Genomic DNA, 18,197 nt, shown 5'->3' on the forward strand with positions numbered 1-18,197 from the left:
GGGGGGGGGGCGGACTATATTTTTTTGGGGGGAAATAAATGAATTCCTATGCCCCACAAATAACCCAGAGATGCATTTTAAATAAAAGGGCACATTCTACTCATGTTAAAACACACTGATTCCTGGACCGTCCGTGGGCCGGATTAAGAAGGCGATTAGGCCGGATCCAGCCCCTGGGCCTTACTTTGCCTACCCATGTTTTAGACTCCTCTACCCATGTACTATCTGAAACAAAAGGGGCACATTTGTTTGCAATGGTGAAATATATTGGCATTATTTTCAGTTCTCCTACCCCACTAATGGTCTGTCAGTTGTGTTGCAGGGGGCAACAGCCCAAAAACTGAGAAGATAGGAGAGCCGGGAAATAAACTTGACCACCAAAGGTTCCAGGTTCAATTTCTGGTATCTCCAGTTAAAAGGACCAGGGAGCAAGTGACTAGAAAAACCTCTGCTTGAGGCACTGGAAAGCTCTTTGTGGAGGATAAGCCCGTCAATGAGTGCTAGCCATGAAGGCTATATATTGCCTCCATGTTCAGAGATGACATGGATCTGAAAACCAGTTGCTGTGGAGTACAGGGGTATCCTGCTTATGGGCTTCTCAAAGCGATCTGGGTCGCACCCCGTGAAACAGGATGCTGACTTCATATTCTGATTTAGCAGGACTTTTATTATGTCCCCCCTTTTCTAGGTGGGCCATCCGGTACTGATTCAAATCATAGCACAGGCTACACGTGACATTTGTCTATTTTTGCTGCTGCTGCTTTTTTACTTTGTGCAATAGCTGCACAAACGCAGCAGTTCAGCTCCAGTGAAAATTAATAGGTAATAGATTCGGAACATACCAAAGGCAGTTCCCCTCTTTGCAACTCACGATGAATGTAAGGAATGAGCTTGTGACCACAAGTTATGGTGAAGGCCACTGGCTTAGAGATGAGCTTAGAAGAGGATATACAGATTCAGGGACAAGGCATCTGTCAGTGGAACGTCCCTGTTGAAAAGTAGCGTATCCGATGTCGGGGACAGATGATGTGGGGACGGGCAGTTGTTTATAAGCATCCTAGAGACATTTGTCTGGCCGCTTGATGGTCTGCTGCAAAGAGGGAAGTTCTTAACGCTAACTAGATTGTAGAACATGCTATTTCCAGAAGGTTAGTTGTCTCTGGTGTGATTAAGCTTTACAGTGTTCCTATGTGGTAATTGGCAGCAAGCATCTCTCTTCGGGGAACTGAAAGCTGATTGAAACATTCAGCAGGGTTTGTAATGCAATTCCCCACAAGACTGTGCCACTTCAGAGTGCACTTGGGGGAGATCACTTCTTTTAAAGTACCACAGAGCAAAATTTCCCTGCATGGGCTTTTCTAGTATGTCAAGTAAATTATCTAGGTGTTCCTTGGCATGAGGACCCATTCAAGCAAGTGATCCTGTGCAGGTTTTCTGAGGAACAACAATAGTCCGATAACACTTTTCACCCCTGATCATTGTAATTTAGGGAGCAATCCTAAACACTGGAAGCTGGCATAAATTATGTTAGTTTAAATGAAGCCTGCATAAAGCATGCCAGTTCTATAGCTTAGTTGTTAGGCTCCGGGAAGGGGAAATGCCACCTGAGTCAACATTGGTTCAGAGTGGAAAGAAGCCACTGAAACTCAGAGAGCCAGCTCAGCTAGCAACTCCCTAGGAACAGTGGCCACCTATTGACATGCATGGGAAAGATCCTAGGTGCCTTTATCAGGTGTGTACAAACACATGTCATGTGGCACGCAACTTACAGGACGGGAATGCAAAGCAGTGGGATGGAGTGTGCATGGTGCCCACAGTAATGCTCGCCATGGCAGCCATTCAGCATGCCAAGCACAGCACATGCCCCAGGCATGCCCACTACATGCCTTGCCAATCATGCAGCCAATTGCAGTGAGGACTAGTGGTTACAGGAGCATCCCCAACCAGTGACCTACATCTCCTGGTGTCCAGTTTCCCTACAAAACAATTCCACCTCACATAGCACTACAGGCTATGGCAAGAGATAATTGTGGCAGTCAGTTGGCATATCTGCATTACAGGTTGGGTTCAGCAGTCACTTATTCTTCCCAAAGAACACTTGTTCTATATGGGGAAAGGAGAATACAGGGTACCCGGTACAAGATTATTTGGGGGAAGTCATGACAGTACAGAATGGTTACGTGTTTGAGTGTAGATATGTGATATGAGAGGAAGGGTCAGTTTGGACAGGGAACAGGTGCCTGTGAGACAGAGGCCACAATTGTCATCCCCTACCCCTATTCTTTATTAATTTCAAAAGTGAACGGGGCAAGAGATCAGTTTATGGTCCTTGTCAGAATTGTCTCATGAAACTCACCTCCTACATTTTTCCAGCTCATCTCTTTTCTTGGGTAGCCTCCGACTGAGTATTGGTGTTATTTTGCAGGAGTCTAAGCTTTGCTGTTTTGACTCCTCTCTTGTTCCACTCTCCTGCTCTGCTGGACTCCCTTGTTGAGCTTCTCTTGCCTCAAAACGCCTAAAGCGGCAAGAGGCAAAGCAGCTGGCACAGGCTCGAAGCAGAGTATCGTGAGTGTTGTAAGAAACAGACGTGTCACATTAACCCATTAAAAAGACTCCTGTTGTCTCACGCAGCAGTTTGGTTAGATTCTGGAAGCCTGGGATGGTTTGGGTAAGTTTGATCTGTGCATGCTGTTCCTATCGACAGATTCTAATTTCTTTGGGGAACGGAGCTAAGAATAAATGTCTGGACCATACTGATTCTGTTATGGGATAATGAACTGTGTGTTTATACTGAGTTTGTTGCATCGAGGGAGGGAAAGAGGGAACAAATAGTCTGCTCTTATTGAATTTAATAGCAAAACACCCATGTTTTCATGAAGCAAAGCTGATCTGAGGGGGTGTAGTCTGGGTCTGAGTGAGCAATCTGACATTTTCAGGCACAATCATAGACTAGTGCTTGTTCTTCCACACTTGCATTCTTACATAATTATTCAACAGAGCGGAGAACCAAAAAAAGAGGGAGGCGGGAAAGGCAATATTTTCACAGTGCTTTACATCTACTATATTAATTAAAACTCTGAGGGGATCTACATCTGTCTGAAACCCAGCTTAAAATATGAACTTAAACTTCAGAGGGAAAGCATTATAATAAAGATGTCACATCATATTGAAACATTGCTAATGGTGCTAAGGTGATTTACAAGCTAAAGTTAATAGAGCTACACTCAAAGCTGCATCTCGCAAATGAGGGTGTTGGTATGAAGCCAGCCAAGTTCCAAGACACAGCAATATATTCCCATCACAACCCATAAGTGCCAATATTGCTGAGGTTGGTTACTTTAGTAAATATAAAAGGGCTGCTTTTTCTCCTTCCCCTTAGTAGGCACCCCATGAAAATTTGATGTGTTGATTTTATTTTAGATGTATACAAGGGGTTAATTCCAGAGTGGGAAAGACAGGTTTTGTTTGCAGTGTTCTTTCAATGTTTTCCTTATGATTATCTGATCTGATTTGCAGCTATACAGAAATCCTGAATATTCATTTTGTGATTTACCTTCATTTGTGCTCTACTTGATAGCTGTCTGATGTCAGCGTTTTTTAACCCTGGATTTATCATCACCTTCAAAAAATGCCATAGTCTCATCCCCCCCCCGCCCTCTCCTAACCATCCCACACATTCATAACATTAGCGTTTGTAACACAATGATCATCTGGTCAAGCTCATTCAAGTCTGCTGGGAGTTCAGGCTCCTCCAGAAAGCAGAGCAACAGAACTATTAAAGAGTGCAATAGCTACATTTACTTGTACTTGATTGCAAAGTCCACAGAGATAATATTCTGCACCAACACCTGCATTTGTGCAATTTTCATGCTGTCAATCAATCACAATTTGTGAAAGGGTCTGGGAAATGAGAGCCACTTAGTCTTTGCTGAGCATATTATTGATATGCTGATTAAGCATAACGCAACTGATTATTAACCGCAATTCACATAAATTGCAGCAGTACAGATGTGGAATGGTGGGGGAATCAAGTCTCTTCAATCAATAATACAGATCTGAGCACACACATACAGGATAGGGAAAAAACCCACTAGAGTGGAAACTACTCTTAACCTATGTGAAAACTTGCCTTGTTTCCAGGATGCACCAGGGCTCCATATGCATTTCAAGGGAGACTAGCTAACCTCCTCTATTGAAGTGAATGGGAAGCCAGATGCACATCAGTTCCACAAGAGCTCTGTGTCCATAGTAGAGCATATAGAGTTTTAGTTTGGGTACATGACATTTAAATTTTGTTTTCGTAAGGATCATCACCCTTAGGCCAGGCCTGAACTTCCCATAACTTCCATTTAATAATAGAAGCAGGTTGGGAAAGGGACCATAAGACCCTTTTTAATGATGCATCTGAATGATATGTACAAATGACTGGTGGCTTTAACCCTGAGGATGCTTTACAAAATGAGGCCAGTAATTGATTAAGCTAGCTTTGAATTGCCGGCACTAGATATTGTGAGTAGGCCAACTGAAACACAGATGTGAGTGCGGTTCTGCAAGTCTGTATATCCATGTGCATATGAACTGTCTAGTGGGATTCTGAGTTTTGCTCTGATCCTGCGGATGAGCAGACAAGCCAAGTCAATCGTCACTGCACCAAAGAAAGCACCAAATGAGCCTTTTGAACTTCTGCCTCCAGTCCATCTTCCATATGACACATCCCCTTTTGGAGATCTGGAGTCTCTTGAAGGCCATCTTTTTGGCTTGAGAACAGGCGCTTCTCCTGTGCTTCACTGTCTCTCACCTGGTACACTACCTGTGCTATTGAACTGGCAAGGTAGTATGGGAGGACACTCAGCTCCTTGGGTGCAGAGGAAAGGCATCTGTGATGGTCCTCCCTGCCACGTTCAGGTCAGGGGTCCCATGATGGCTAGTATCAGGTTCAGAGCTAGAAACTCAGTCCACCTCCTCAGCTGATATCCTCTGATGATGTCCCATTTACTGCTTAACTCCAGGGTTGTAACAATGCCATTGGTCATGCACAATACAACCCCCCCCCATCTCTCAGTATAAGTGGGAATGTATCTATTCTTGTAGTTGCATGGCCTGTCTTGTATTTTGTGATAGCTCAGTTGGTAGAGCATGAGACTCTTAATCTCAGGGCTGTGGGTTTGAGCTCCACATTGGTCGAAAGATTCCTGCAAAAGATTTATACGATCCGAAAAGAAAACAGTTTATACATCTTTTGAGATGCTTTTGTAAAAAGAATGTGATGTATATCTCATTACGAGAAGCCCAGAATTCCTCTGAAACACCCTCCTTTGGCTTCTGATTTGTCTGAAGCTGTTTCATACCCCTAGTGTGTCTACACAGCTGCACACAAGCACAAACTTACTAATGTATTGTAGTCAAGCGTAGTGAAAATGAAATGCAATATGCCACATATCTGTCCTTAAGACTGTGATCCTTTACTCTCAGGTAAGTAGGGTAAGGATCATTGCCTTAGTCTTTAAATGTTAAGAAGGTTTCCCCTCTATCTTCATCTTTTTTTTTTTGCACCTGGTTGTGTTATTTCACACTCTGTGTATCACTAATAGACCCTGAGATATGTAGCCAGAATATTCCTTATGCATACTAAATACTGAGATGTCTTTGGGGTGTGTGTGTTTTTTTTAAGCATTAAAATAAATAAATAATTGGAGTGAATAGATGTGTCTATCTGCTTTCCCATTAAATTGTCTTAAATCCAAGCACTTGAGCTTAACCAAGTTGTGGCTGAAACGAATTACAGTATCTAAAATCTCTTTGATCCCGCTTGGCAATCATATTTCCTTTTCTTGCCAAGAGCTTGTATGGAGTAAAAATGGGGGAACGTGTTTATATAAAAGTGAAGTGTTACACATAAGAAAGAAGTACCAATCCCGCAAGTATAAAATGGGGAATAGCTGGCTGGCTAAAGAGGATGCGGAGGTTTGCAGTTTTGGAACACAAACACACATATGAGGCAGTAACATATTGTGCTAACCAAAATGACATAACCCAAGCATTGATATGATCTCATTTTGAGTTCTGTGCTCCAGGCTGAAGGCCACATGTAAGGAACCGTTTCATAAGTGGTAAAAGCTTTCAAGAGGACTGAGGATGAGAAGAGGTACGGAAGGCAAGAGCATTGGAGGAGAAGCTGAAGGATGTGGTCATGTTTAAGTTACAGACTGAAAGCATTTCCACAGCTCCCCCTTTTTATTGATGGTATCCAAATGAGGAAACATCCCTCCCTCTCTCTTTCTGTCTTTCTCACACCCACAGCCACCCAAACACCACCCTTTATGCGTGTGGTGACGTTTGCATTTCTGGAACCACTAAGAACATAATAATTCCCTTGCTGGATCAGAACCAAGATAAATTCAGTCCAGTATTTAATTTCTGACAGCAGACACATGGGTGTCTGGAAAACTCAAAAGGAGAGTCTTGGGCTTATGTTAGTACAGAAGAAACAGTAGCATGTTTCTACCCTGTTCACTGCTTCTTTCATGCCTAGTCTTCTGTTTTCTCCTCTGTGTTGAGTAATTATATTGTATGCCCCTCTGGGCAGAAACCCATATTCTTGGAACACGGCTAAGTGCTATTTAACGATCACAGTGGTGGCCGTTCCTTCTTTTGAAAAAGGCATCTAAGCTCACATGACAAGGCCTTTGTGCTTTGAGTGAAGGTGGCAAGAGTGGATATGGTTTGTAGGTTAGACAGGATTGCCATTTTGTGGATATTTTTTTTAATAAGAATACATGTTGGTGTTTTGCAGTGCTTACACTTTCAGTTTATTTTAGCATAGTTTTTATATATTTTGTTAGCCATTATGAAACCACAGGATGTGGTCACATCTCTGAGCACTTCAGAATAGTGCAAGAAGCAAAGAATTTAAATTGCTGGTAGGTGGTAAATAGATGTCATCCGTATGGGAAGTTGGTTCAGTGGTGAAGTATGTAAGCTCTCCTGGTCGTGAGATATTATCCTTCCTTGGATGAATATGTAAATGGGCATCCATGAAAAATCACTTTAGGAATTAGGCATGGTCTTAAAGCAAGTCCCTTCCCCATTTTTTTTATTTTTTAAAATATTATTATTATTATTATTTTAAAAAATAAAATGGCGAGCAATCAGGAAAGGACAACAGATTTCCAGATGAGAAGAACTTGTACATAGGAGGCAGTACTATGAGACCATAAATTGGAATACATAAAGGTTTGGCAACGGCAACAGTAATTGTCTCGCACCCCAAACATAAAACACTGCAAGGATGAATGAAACAGTTATGCAGCCGCTACTGATATTGCTGTGCACCCATTCCAAGGAAGTGCTCCAATGTTTTGTTTCATTGTGGTCCACTGTAGCCAAACTGGTCCTCAATGAAAGATTCTCCCCATGCTTTTTTCATGAGCTGCATCAAGTGCAATGCAACCCACTGAAATTTCTGGTCTAAGGGACTGCACGCATGCCAATGGAGTCTGCAAAACACAACTCAACCCCTCCTCCTGTAAGCCTGCTTTTTGAAAATGGCAACTCTATAAATTCAACCAGATTGTGATATTTGTACCTAGTTTGGTTTTTAAATTGATAATAACTCAAAGTAACGTAGTATAAAATATCAGTTTTGTTCCAATGTAAGCCACTCTTCCTCTAGTAATCATTGCCCTCTTTTCATATTTTGAATATTTGCCCCCTGCCTGCCCCCCGCCCGTCCCAGTTTATGGCAGCACTCTTTCAGACATTTGCAGCTCTGCTGTTTAAAATAATTAAAGCCACCACCGACCTAAGAAGTGCAGTTAAGAACATAGCAAGTACGCTGCCATTTCACATTTGAGGGGAAGGGGGTAGCACTGAAAGACCATCTTATTTAATTACATATATAATCAATCATTCTGCCATTTGCAAAATAACTTGTTGCAGATTGCGTATCATTTTTCTGTGGTTTTCAGCAATGTACTTTTCAGCTCCCATTCTGAGGCCTAAATAAAGATTTTATTTAGAACTTGTACTACGTATGTTTCAGCTTCCCATTTTCCCTTTTAACTTCGATGGTTAGAAACAGTATCATTTCCCTTGTGGGTAGGCATTTTATTTCTGTCAGTCTCTCAGTATAAATGCAGACCATTTGTGGAAAGTTATCAGAGATGAGATCACATTGGAAGTTCCCTCCCTCCCACCCACCCCTCCACCGAATTCTCTAAAGAAAAGCTTGACTGTCATTTCTGAGTTTCCCACTGTTCTCTTATGCTGAATTTATTTACATAAAATAACATGGAACAAAATGGTGATGCTTGCCTGAAAATCGTGGTTGAATAGCATCTTGAATGCAAATATCACCCACTTTTATTATATAGTATTTATGAGTCCGGAGGCCTTCACAGAAAGTGCATAATATAACACATATGAACAACTGGCTGTAAATTTCTACTTTTCTAAACTTTGCACCATCTGACACTCCTCTGACTCTACTTTTTAGAGCAAATGGAGCTCCAAAAATAACTGAAGAGATTAGTTTTGAGGTTGCCCTTATAGGTTTAATCCGAAAGGGTGTTCATACATTACTTTAAATGAGTGTACAGTTTGTATACATGTGCACACAAATTTGTTGAGAGGTACAAATCAGCAAGTCCATATGTTCACTTGTAGAGACAGCCTGTGCCTGTGTTTGGTGTAACCCGTGAACAACTCTGAAATGTTCTTTACATCTTTGAGATGCTAAAGAAAGCTTTTATTGTGAAAGGTTCTCATTTATTAAGGGCTGGTGTTGCTTACCTTCTTAGAGTAGGAAATGCTCCTGACTAGCTTTTGGAAGAAGAACTCCAATGCTTTAGTGTGTGAGACCAGGAGGATGTTTAGTTTTGCAAAAGTGAGATGGACCACTCAGCTCCTGTACTTCCAACCCAGTAAATGGACACCCCATCTGCCCTGTGAAGGTTCAGAGGTCTTCTGTTGTTTGTGGACTTGGCAGAACAAACAGTACCTCTTTCGCAGAGAGCAAAGACTTTAGTTCAGAACAGTGTTCTGAACTGTGCTCCTTTTCAGGAATCACATTAAGGCGAGTCAAAAGTATACTAATTAAGGTCATAGGTGCCACCATTACTGTTGATGCCAGGGTAGAGAAGACTGTCCACGAAAACATGCTAATCATTCAGTTCCCCCAGGCACCCATGCTTTCAGAAGCCAAAAGAAATGGCTCTCTCTTTCTGGTTTTGTGTGCTCATCTCTATGGTTGCTGCTGTGAGTAGATGCACTGATGTGCAGAAAATTTCAACTGCTGTTGCCTAAGGGAACACTTCACAAGGTTTGATGGGGCCATGAAGGGCTGGAGCAGACATCTAGCTACTCTGAGTGCTGCAGCTTTTGAAACGGAAAACCCAGTTGGGAGTTACAGCTGTTCAAATATTTTTAGCAGCAACATATTCCAAAGGGTATGCTGTCTGTCACTGCTGTCCCTTACCTTTGTGGAGATGTGATGGACAGCAACCTTGTGCTCACTGATTCTGAGACCACTTGCCAACAGAAAAGTGTCTAGGCCTTTCACAGATCGCAGAATGCAACATTCCAGATTGCTTCACAAGTATTTGCTTCTGCCATAGTCTATCAATGCAGGGTATTAACTGTGCCATGACCAGTGCTGTTGTTAAGTGGAATGACAGGCACTTAGTTTGAGGTGTCAGGGAAAGGTAGTAAAATACTATTACTGCATTTTTACTTCCAGGAATGGGGAGAGGTGCTTGTGGGATTTTTCTGCCTTAGATGCCAAAATAATTTGGCTTGCTTGAGGGTATTTGATGTACAAGGGGGTATTTGATATTCTGCATCTGGCAGCAAAAAGTCTTCTTTCTTGGGCTGTCTTTGGGTCCTGCTTACATAGTAGTCATTATTATTATTATTATTATTATTATTATTATTATTATTATTATTTAGCTCAATCAATTTATGAATTACTTCCTACAAAATATCTCAAAGAGATTTTACAATGAAAGCTCCAATAAAAAATCAATTTCAGATATTTAAAACAATTTCAGATTCAGTACATATACAGGCTCAGGTACAAAGGCTTGTAGGAAAAGGAAGGTGTTCAAAAAGCGCTGAAAAGGCAATAGAGATGGCACTAGTCTGATATGCAGTGGGAACCCAAAAGGTAGGGTTTTTCATAAGTCAAAGCCCATTTTGTATATCACGTGGAATGGGCCTCCTGATGAGATGTTACCCCTTTCCCACAGAGCGCCGTCAAACATCCCTGTACTAAGCATGTCTTCAGAAATATCTCAAAATGAATTCAGTGGTCTTAGTTTCCAGTAAGTGCGCACTTAGAAGTGAAGACTAAAATGAGAAATCAGTGCCACAGAGAAAGGTAGTTGGGCTGGGCACTTCATAGAGTAAGAATTGCCCCAAATGACTCCAGCGTACTTTTTCAGTTTACACATCCCACCAGATTTGACCTACCCCTCGCTGGTTCACGTGCCCTGTGATGCTTTCTTTTTATAATTCTGTTTTGTTGTAAAAATTCAAGGAAACCCATAATTAAAGCTGCCCTGCTGCAGGGAGCACAAACTGCCAGATTAGGGGTCAGTTCTTGCTAATCTCCCCCCCCCCCCACCTGAACTGAACAGAACCTTCTAGGAGGAAGCTGCTGTCTGGTGTGTCAAGGGGGCTTTGCTGAATGGGGTTTATCTGTGTTTAAATATTAGGAAAGATTTAGTCCAAGGCAAAGGATATTGTTGAATAGATGTATTTTATTCTGTGAACTGCCCTGAGATCTTGAGATGAAGGGCAGTATATAAATTAAATAAATAAAATGCAGCACTACTAGTGCCCACTAAGAAACCAGTGCAGTTTTGAAAGTGGTTAAAATAAGTACAGCTTTGAAAGGCAGAGTCTGCCGTCTTGATCCAGAATGGTATCCAAATTTTGACAGAAATCTGCTCGTCCATCTTTGGTGTCATTATGCAAAATTTGCTTATGGTATTTTAAGACTACTGGAATGAACAAGTCTTTGTCATGCACTGAAATAAAGCAAGGAGGGCATGAGTCCCATCTAAGTCAGGGGGGAATTCCACAGGCTTGAGCACATAGCATTGAATGTATGACTTATGGTAGTGCATTTGAGTCATGGGAGAGCACCAACCAAGACTTCCCCAAAGATATCAGTGATAAGGCAGGACTATAAGGTAAGGTGGGGAAACAGACGGCGCTGTGGGTTAAACCACAGAGCCTAGGACTTGCCGATCAGAAGGTTGTGGTTCGAATCCCCATGACGGTGTGAGCTCCCGTTGCTCAGACCCTGCTCCTGCCAACCTAGCAGTTCGAAAGCACGTCAAAGTGCAAGTCGATAAATAGGTATCGCTCTGGCGGGAAGGTAAACAGCATTTCCGTGCACTGCTCCAGTTCGCCAGAAGGGGCTTAGTCATGCTGGCCACATGACCCGGAAGCTGTACTCCTGCTCCCTTGGCCAATAAAGCGAGATGAGCGCCGCAACCCCAGAGTCGGTCACAACTGGACCTAATTGTCAGGGGACCCTTTACCTTTACCTATAAGGTAAGGTTACCAGACGTTCCTGTTTCATTGATTTGCAAATCATTCCCCTGACAAAATCCATTGACGTTGAAAAGTGTCCCCGGATTCATTGGGGGGGGGAGGGGACCTGGTATCCTTACTATAAAGTATCTAGCAATTCTTAAGATATCCTGGACCCAAGTTGCTAATGACCTTGTACATTAATACAACAAACTTGAACCTGGCCCAGCAACATACGGGCAGCCAGAAGTGCTGTTGGGATCCAACGTTTTATTTTGCTTGCAGCTAATTGACAAGAAACAGGGCCTGAGAGGCACTGAAGAGCTCGTGTGTGGAAGCACCTCTTTCTCTCAGTTACTTTCACAACATGCTGAGGATCTGTCTGGGAAGAGCACTATTTTCAAGGTCCCCATGGGTGATGTGACATAGAGTGAAAGGGTATCAGAGTGGAACTCCAAAATAAACCAACGTAAGCTTTCTCTACAGAAAGCTTACTCCTTTATCATATTGCTTCTTAGGGCTGTGGGAGCCAAAGGAGCAATTTATTATGCCAACCTCCACTTTAGCTACAAAGAATAATATTCAACAGCAAGTTGAAATGTGCCCTTGAAGGGCCATGGCCAATTATATACATGTAGGAAAACATTTGACAGGTTGCTACACTCTGCATTTACACACACACACACACACACACACACACACAGAGAGAGAGAGAGAGAGAGAGAGAGAGAGAGAGAGAGACACTCCAGAATGAGATGAATGCACTAAAATATTGCTTGCTGTTTTTAATTATACAAGGCCCTTTGATTGAACAGCACCTTTTCTGAATATGGAAAAAAAGATATATTTTTATAGGGCTGGTCAAATCTGAAGTTCAGTAATGTAATATTGAAGTAGATCCTTGGTCCTTCTGAATGGTCAGATGGAATTTGACGCCACTGGGGAAAGGCTGCCCTTTTTTTTTCAGTGTATGCAAAATTTCTGCATAATTGTGCCTGACATGTTTGGAAGTAGCTTTTTTAAAACCACATGTATTGGAACTGGTAAGGGAAGGTATTTACAAACATTGGTAAAACGTGATTCGGGTGTTTGTTTAGCCTGGTTTAGTAGTTGAGTTAAAGGCATCCCTTTTAATTAATGTAAACAAGTTTGGTATGTCGTCGTAGTGCATTGTGCATAGGAAACTAGTTCATTTGGTCAGTTTGGGCCTGGTTCTCATCTGTCTGCCTATTCGTCATTTATCAAAAGTGATGGCTCCACACAATCTGATTTCCTTGGGCATTTTTTGGTAAACCTGGGGCAGGATTTTCTGTAATTAAACATTCACGTGGTTCCTTTTATGCTCAAGGACAAGATATTTAACCAGCTAACAATCAAAACATATCCTGTCCCTCATTTTCTTTGTGCTATAAAACCCTCAAACAGCTGCGCTCATTCTGTTAAATTTTAGCTAATTCTTTTCTCCTGGTGTTTTGTTATTTCAAAGGAGTGAAGAAGGGCTAGTATTTAGAACACAACTGTAGAAAAAGTTTGCTCCAAGGCGTATGTGATTGTCTGTGAATGGATGTAGGTTTAGTTCCAAGTTCATATGAATCTGCTTAGCTTGGAGTGCAGCCTGACACTGTGATCCCACTTCTTCCTCTCCCTGAAAATTATCTGTGTATTCTGTGTTGTATATGGGTGTACTTAGCTTTCCTGTTCTCTGATGATTCTACCTTTATACTGAGTGAGTGTCCATGCAGCTCAGTATTGTCTACACCAGGCATGGGGAACCTGTGACCCACCAGCTGTTGCTGGACTGCAAATGCCATCATCCCTGACCATTGGCCATGTTGGCTAGGATTGATGGGAGCTCATAACATCTTGAAGGACCACAGGTTTCTTCTTCCTCCTCTACAATAATTGACACCCACACTCTAGAATTTCAAATAAGAGTCATTACTAGCTCTGCCTGGAGATACAAGGGGTTGAAATTGAGGTGAAGCCTTCTACATTTAAACCACATTCAAACTAAATTCTCATTCATGACTACTCTGACACCTTTATCTAATCAACTTCTCCATTAATGCAATCAATGCAAATCTTACTGCACATCCAGTATTTGAGACTGTCTCTACAACCAATGCTGGTAAATGTCAAAGTTCAATGCACCCATCTAAGAATTTTGGATCAGGACTCTTTTAAGTGTATTTAACTATTAAGAATCAATCTCAGCAAAAAGAAAAAAGGAAGAAAACAAAAATGGGAAAGAAGTATAGAAAATCTATAAATAGTAAATTGTACAGTATTTCTTTAGTGCATTCATCAGCATTATTTGAGTGGCAGTTATCTGATGATGAAAAACTTAGATATTCAAGTAAGTTTGGAGCAGGGATGATTATTCATGAACTAAATGGTTCCTTTATTAGGTAATGAAAGTGATATAATGTTTATATCATATTTGTATTCAGCCCTTTCTCCAGGGATTTTTTTTGGGGGAGGGGCAACATACAAATTTCAATTTATTTAACAAAAATTTTATACCATTTAATCAAAATAGAAACATCTCAAATTACTTTACATAAAATAATGTAAAATATTTATCAAAAAATATAGATCTGAACAACAAAAAATTAAGAGTTGGCCTTTGGTGGTGACAAATACTAGAATAAAGGATTGCCTTCTTGCAGGTGCAGAATGAACATTATGTGGCACTTGCAAAATTTCAGATTCCACTAATCAAAGAGGTTAAGGGGGCACATGTCGGGTAAGGCTTCACGTTAGCTGATCTCAAGCTGTTGAGGGCTCTATATATCACCAGAAGCACCTTGAACAAATGCTTCGCCAGTTAGAACTATGAGTGGAGGTGGAGTGTGCTGACAGGATCTCACTTCTTCAGTTTCTGGAGCAGCTGCAAGAGAAGCACAACATAGAACACATTGTAATAATTCATTCTTAAAGGTACCAGATCCAGGGCTACTGTGACAAAACTGGACCCAGAAGCACCCATAGACTGTCAGAAGGGAGTCCCTATCCAGTGAAAATAATTGGCCAATTTCTTGGCGAGGGGAGCCATTCACCCACAGTACCACTATCTTACCAGAATTCAAGCTCATATTACATTCCTTCAGCTGACCACCACTGCATCTAGACATGCGTGCAGGGCCTACAGAGGGGTTGCATTGCCATAGCATGAAAGAAAACATACTAGATCATGTGACGCGGCAGCTAAAAAAGCCAATGCAATTCTGGGCTGCATCAATAGGAGTATAGCATCTAGATCAAGGGAAGTAATAGTGCCACTGTATTCTGCTCTGGTCAGACCACACCTGGAGTACTGTGTCCAGTTCTGGGCACCACAATTCAAGAAGGACACTGACAAACTGGAACGTGTCCAGAGGAGGGCAACCAAAATGGTCAAAGGCCTGGAAACGATGCCTTATGAGGAACGGCTAAGGGAGCTGGGCATGTTTAGCCTGGAGAAGAGGAGGTTAAGGGGTGATATGATAGCCATGTTCAAATATATAAAAGGATGTCACATAGAGGAGGGAGAAAGGTTGTTTTCTGCTGCTCCAGAGAAGCGGACACGGAGCAATGGATCCAAACTACAAGAAAGAAGATTCCACCTAAACATTCGGAAGAACTTCCTGACAGTAAGAGCTGTTCGACAGTGGAATTTGCTGCCAAGGAGTGTGGTGGAGTCTCCTACTTTGGAGGTCTTTAAGCAGAGGCTTGACAACCATATGTCAGGAGTGCTCTGATGGTGTTTCCTGCTTGGCAGGGGGTTGGACTCGATGGCCCTTGTGGTCTCTTCCAACTCTATGATTCTATGATTCTATGATTCTATGATTCTATGATTCTATGATTCTATGTTGGGATTTCATTCCTCCCGTTGCAGGATGTGAGAGTGTTTTCATCACATGTCTGTGTTGACATTCCATACCGTTGGAGTCATGAGAATGGAAGTTTCAGTTACACTGTTCCATTGTGTTGTACTATCGCTTTTCTGCACTCTCAGAGATGAAGAAGGAGAGAGGAGCCATGATTTCTTTTGTTCTGTTTTGTACATAATAAAGTAGCTTAGAAATCCACACCTCCAATGCCTAGCTTCTGCTTGGACTCTGCTATTGTAATGTGTGCACATATCTTCGACTATGTGGGACACAGGTGGTGCTGTGGGTAAAACCTCAGCGCCTAGGACTTGCCGATCGTCAGGTCGGCGGTTCGAATCCCCGCGGCGGGGTGTGCTCCTGTTGCTCGGTCCCAGCGCCTGCCAACCTAGCAGTTCGAAAGCACCCCCGGGTGCAAGTAGATAAATAGGGACCGCTTACTAGCGGGAAGGTAAACGGCGTTTCCGTGTGCTGCGCTGGCTTGCCAGATGCAGCTTGTCACGCTGGCCACGTGACCCGGAAGTGTCTGCAGACAGCGCTGGCCACCGGCCTCTTAAGTGAGATGGGCGCACAACCCTAGAGTCAGACACGACTGGCCCATACGGGCAGGGGTACCTTTACCTTTACCTACGTGTCACAAAAGTGGATGGGGAAAGAAGTGTGATGAACCATTCCAAGGGTCGCTTGTGGGGGAGAACGTAGCTGCCTGGCGTTCTCTAGTTGGTGCAAGAAGCCCAGTGAGGTCTCTCTCCATGTACCCAGGCACCAACAGGTCAAGCCAGAGGTCTTTTCTTTTCAGCAGTGGCTAACAGGATGTCATTGGGGAATTACTAGCTGAACAAACAGACAACATCCCACCACCTGAGCTGATGTTCACCTGCGATTCATAGACATACTCCCTTTAAACTTGGCCATTCCCTTTATCTCATCATGGATAACAGGTACTGGTAGACTTATCCTTCATAAAGTCTATCCCTTTTTCAAAGCCAACTAAACTACTTTTATTTTAATCTTGCAGCAAGGATGAGAGTTGGCAGAATGCCTAAGACTAGAAATCCATAGCCAACCCCATTGTTATCTCCAGACCCAGTCCTGTGGCCATTGCACAATACTTGTTCTCCGTACTGTTCATGGGTCTGAGTACAGTTCCGATTAAGACAAAACAAGGACTACATTTTTAAATAGAAAATTGATATAGGACCAAAATGGCAGTTAAAAGAAAAGGCAGAGGGAATTAAGTGGCCTGAGATAATTTATTTGGCTTGGTTTGCTGTAATGGCAATTTCTGTAACAGTAAGGATGAACATGGAAGTACAAAAAGCCATCTATGATTAATAGAATAAGCAACATAAAAGACAATGGGTGATTGCAAAGGTTACAAGATGGTTAATAAGATTATTAAAGTTGTTAATAAAGGAAGAGTGTGGAAAAGGTCATAATAAAGAGTGAGAGTATTAAATTACTAGAGGAAGCCCTGGTCAGTGAAGGAAATGATGTAGCTCTGGAAGTGGCAAGAATTATTTAAAGCCTATAAAATATTGCTTCAAAAAAAATCGAATTATTTGACTCTGAGTTTTTCTAGTGCTTTGGGGACGAAGGTGACTGTGGAAATAGTTTCTTGGAAGAAGAGGCAATATAAAGAAAGAAAGATGCTTCTATATTATAGGCTAGCTTAATATGAATCACTTTGCATTTACAAGTTGGTATTTACCTTGTGCAGGGACGAGGGTGGTGCTGTGGTCTAAACCACAGAACCTCTTGGGCTTGCTGATCAGAAGGTCAGTGGTTTGAATTCCCATGATGGGGTGAGCTCCCGTTTCTCGGTCCCAGCGCCTGCCAACCTAGCAGTTCGAAAGCATGCCAAAAGTGCAAGTAGATAAATAGGTACCACTCTGGTGGGAAGCTAAACAGCGTTTCTGTGCACTGCTCTGGCTCGGTATTCCATTGCGCTTAGTCATGCTGGCCACATGACCTGGAAAAACTGTCTGCGGACAAATGCCGGCTCCCTCAGCCTGTAAAGTGAGATGAGTCCCACAACCCCAGAGTTGTCCATGACTGGACTTAACTGTCAGGGATCCTTTACCTTTTTATTTAACTTGTGCAAAAAAAGGGAGCAAGCAAATGTTGCAACAGCTGTGGCACAGGATTGCAAAATACAGGTCTGGCGCAGGAGTTTTTTCAAAGCACTGGTTTAAGAATCCAGAAGTGAATTTGGAGGCCAAGGGAACTCTGGATTCGTACCAGCCTCACCTTCCATTACATGTTATTTTCATCATGAAGCCTGCACTCCCTTTTACATCTGAACACATTAACGTCACTTAGGAAACAGGAAATTAGGCCAGGCTCATATTTTGAACCATACCAATATTAATACAACAAAAGTAAGTATCAAACTCTGGCAAAACTGAGGGTAATTTACATTAAGCTTACAAGACGGATCGTTTTATCGATATTAAGTTTGTAGTGATTAATGATGCTCCCATGAATAACAAATTAATTTAATAACTATTGATTCTGTACTGTTAATACATTGAACTGTTGTGTGCACTCACCCCTCCCCCAGGTTGGATTTATTAGTCATCTTTTCCAAAGCCAGGGTAAAGTGTATATAGATTTCAATCCAAAGTATACAGTTGGAGACAAAGAACTGTGAATGATGGCAATAGCCACAAGTGCTGGTGCAAGAAAACTTAAGAGTTAACAGAGTGCTGTATGTCACAGGCTTCTCTTTTTAGGCAAAAAGCTTTTGACAATTTGTCTCATTAGTTTTTATTCTACCTTACAATTTTT

General features: G+C 42.1%; 1 protein-coding gene across 5 annotated transcripts in view; it reads left to right on the forward strand.

Moving 5' to 3' along the window:
* Positions 1-18,197, forward strand: part of EPHA3 (EPH receptor A3) — a 217,515-nt gene that overhangs the window by 26,267 nt on the left and 173,051 nt on the right. The window contains exon 1 of one of the 5 annotated variants that reach the window (XM_082219723.1): positions 2,570-2,668. The exons of the other annotated variants lie outside the window; for them this stretch is intronic. Within the exon in view, the coding sequence (XP_082075849.1) occupies positions 2,660-2,668 (9 nt within the window). The 5' untranslated portion in view covers positions 2,570-2,659. Of the gene's footprint in view, positions 1-2,569; positions 2,669-18,197 lie in introns of those variants that run through there. 5 annotated transcript variants of the gene reach the window in all.

Source organism: Podarcis vaucheri, assembly GCF_965113315.1.
Source record: "Podarcis vaucheri genome assembly, chromosome: 4".
NCBI lineage: Eukaryota > Metazoa > Chordata > Lepidosauria > Squamata > Lacertidae > Podarcis > Podarcis vaucheri.